A 2,296-nucleotide genomic window follows, 5' to 3' on the forward strand; every position below is an offset into this window, starting at 1 on the left:
AGTGCGACCTAAAAGTTGGGTGGCTAAAATGAATGTGTAAACATGATGTGGCATGTACAATTAACTGCCGCTAGAGATTTAACACTTGAATAACTAAAATGAAAGTTGGATGACCAACTAAACAATTTACCCTAATTTTTAATATTTATATTAAACCATTGAATCAAAATCTTATTTGTTATTTATATTATGTTAATTTTTTAAAATATAAAATTCGATTTCCCATATCTTACAAAAGCTGGGATGGGGACATGGTGGGCTAAGAATACTAGTTGAGTGTTGGCAGAGGATCAAAAGAAGTGACCCCAGTTCCTCATCCTTTTAACACCAAAAGCTAGCCACCATACAAAAACAGAGCATGCTATCCTCCTCCCAAAAAAGTATATGAATTTACTTGATTAATAAAAAAGAAGAGAAAATTGATTAGACCAATGAAAGGTTTGTTGTAACCTCTCCGCAACATTAACGCCACTCCCTATGTAATCTCACAAAAATATTTTGGTCTATAGTCTTCATTCTGTGTGCCGCTCTGAGCAGTCCCAACTTCCTAAAATTCAATACCAGGTGCCCCTTCCAATATCTTGTTATACTGAGTTCAACTCCTCTAATGGAGTCCTTCCAAATCACCATATACTCTGTTCTTTCTTGGATTCCCTTAAATTACCCTTCTTTCAAAACCTACACTAGCACCCTAGATTCCATTAGATTCCATTAAGCCACCAACACAACAACGTTACCAGAAAGTAGTATATAGGGGAAAGGAAAACAGCGATGGAGGAGAGGCATGTTTTGTTTGGGAAATATGAGATGGGGAGGCTGTTAGGGAAAGGGACTTTCGCCAAAGTCTACTACGGGAAAGAATTAGCCACCGGTGAAAGCGTGGCGGTGAAAGTCATCAGCAAAGATCAGGTGAAGAAGAAAGGGATGATGGAGCAAATCAAGAGAGAAATCTCAGTGATGCGCCTTGTTCGACATCCCAACATAGTGGAGCTCAAAGAAGTAATGGCGACCAAGAAAAAGATCTTCTTTGTCATGGAACATGTCCGTGGGGGTGAGCTCTTTGCCAAAGTTTACAAAGGCAAGCTCAAAGAACACGTCGCTCGTAAGTACTTTCAACAGCTGATCAGCGCCGTTGATTTCTGCCACAGCAGAGGTGTTTCCCACCGTGATTTGAAGCCTGAGAATCTCCTGTTGGACGAAAAAGAAGATCTGAAGATCTCTGATTTTGGGTTGTCGGCTTTGCCTGAGCAGCTTCTCAACGATGGTCTCCTTCACACTCAGTGTGGGACACCGGCTTACGTTGCTCCCGAGGTTTTGAGGAAAAAAGGGTACGATGGATCCAGAGCTGATATTTGGTCTTGTGGGGTTGTTTTATATGTTCTTCTCGCAGGTTTCTTGCCTTTTCAAGATGAGAATATGATGAAGATGTATAGGAAAGTTTTCAAAGCCGAATTCGAGTTCCCCACCTGGTTTTCAACAGAATCGAAGCGTTTGATCTCGAAACTACTTGTGGCAGATCCTGAAAAAAGGATCACAATCCCAGCTATAATGCGTGATCCTTGGTTCAGAAAAGAATTCACACGTCCCCTTGCGTTTTCGATCCAAGAACCGATAGACGATGATGAATCCGCACCCTCTAAGAGTGCTAAACTATCGTCTCCCAAATTCTTCAACGCGTTCGAGTTCATTTCCTCTATGTCGTCGGGGTTCGATCTGTCGGGCTTGTTCGAGGACAAGAGAAAATCGGGGACGATGTTTACGTCAAGATGTTCAGCCAGTGCTATAATGTCTAAAGTCGAAGCTGTTGCGAAGGGGTTGAACTTCAGGGTGGGGAAAGCCAAAGACTTCAAGATGAGATTACAAGGGTCATCGGAAGGGAGGAAAGGGCGGTTGTTTGTGACCGCTGAGGTGTTCGAGGTGGCACCGGAGGTAGCGGTGGTCGAATTCTCCAAGTCAGCAGGGGATACCTTGGAGTATGCTAAGTTTTGCGAGGAAGATGTTAGGCCTGCATTGAAAGACATTGTTTGGACATGGCAAGGTGACAGTTTCAATGAGGCAGAAGAACATGAAAAACAAGTACAACAAGACACAGCCGAGCCTAACACATTGTAGAAAATAGGGAAAATTTTCTGTGTTTACCCTTTTTTTTTTTTCTTGTGTGTGTTCTGTTTTGGTGGAGGATGAGAATCTGTAAATACGTATTCTGTGATTGGTACAATAATGCATAATATGGGTTTGGATATTGCGTACACATAATAAGCAAGTATATGGTGGCAATGGAGTTTTTGATGAGAAA

The 2,296-nt window shown here is 41.9% G+C and overlaps 1 protein-coding gene across 1 annotated transcript; it reads left to right on the forward strand.

Moving 5' to 3' along the window:
* Positions 1 to 359: 359 nt before the first annotated feature.
* Positions 360 to 2,296, forward strand: LOC107953741 (CBL-interacting serine/threonine-protein kinase 5-like). The gene has a single exon (NM_001327614.2). The coding sequence runs from the start codon at positions 772 to 774 to the stop codon at positions 2,110 to 2,112; it is 1,341 nt and encodes a 446-aa protein (NP_001314543.1). The 5' UTR covers positions 360 to 771; the 3' UTR covers positions 2,113 to 2,296.

This window comes from Gossypium hirsutum, chromosome A07 (assembly GCF_007990345.1).
Source record: "Gossypium hirsutum isolate 1008001.06 chromosome A07, Gossypium_hirsutum_v2.1, whole genome shotgun sequence".
Lineage (NCBI taxonomy): Eukaryota > Viridiplantae > Streptophyta > Magnoliopsida > Malvales > Malvaceae > Gossypium > Gossypium hirsutum.

What these genes read in the sequence shown, in the direction of transcription:
- LOC107953741 (NM_001327614.2), top strand. Translation starts at nt 772, where the DNA reads ATGGAGGAGAGGCATGTTTTGTTTGGGAAATATGAGATGGGGAGGCTG.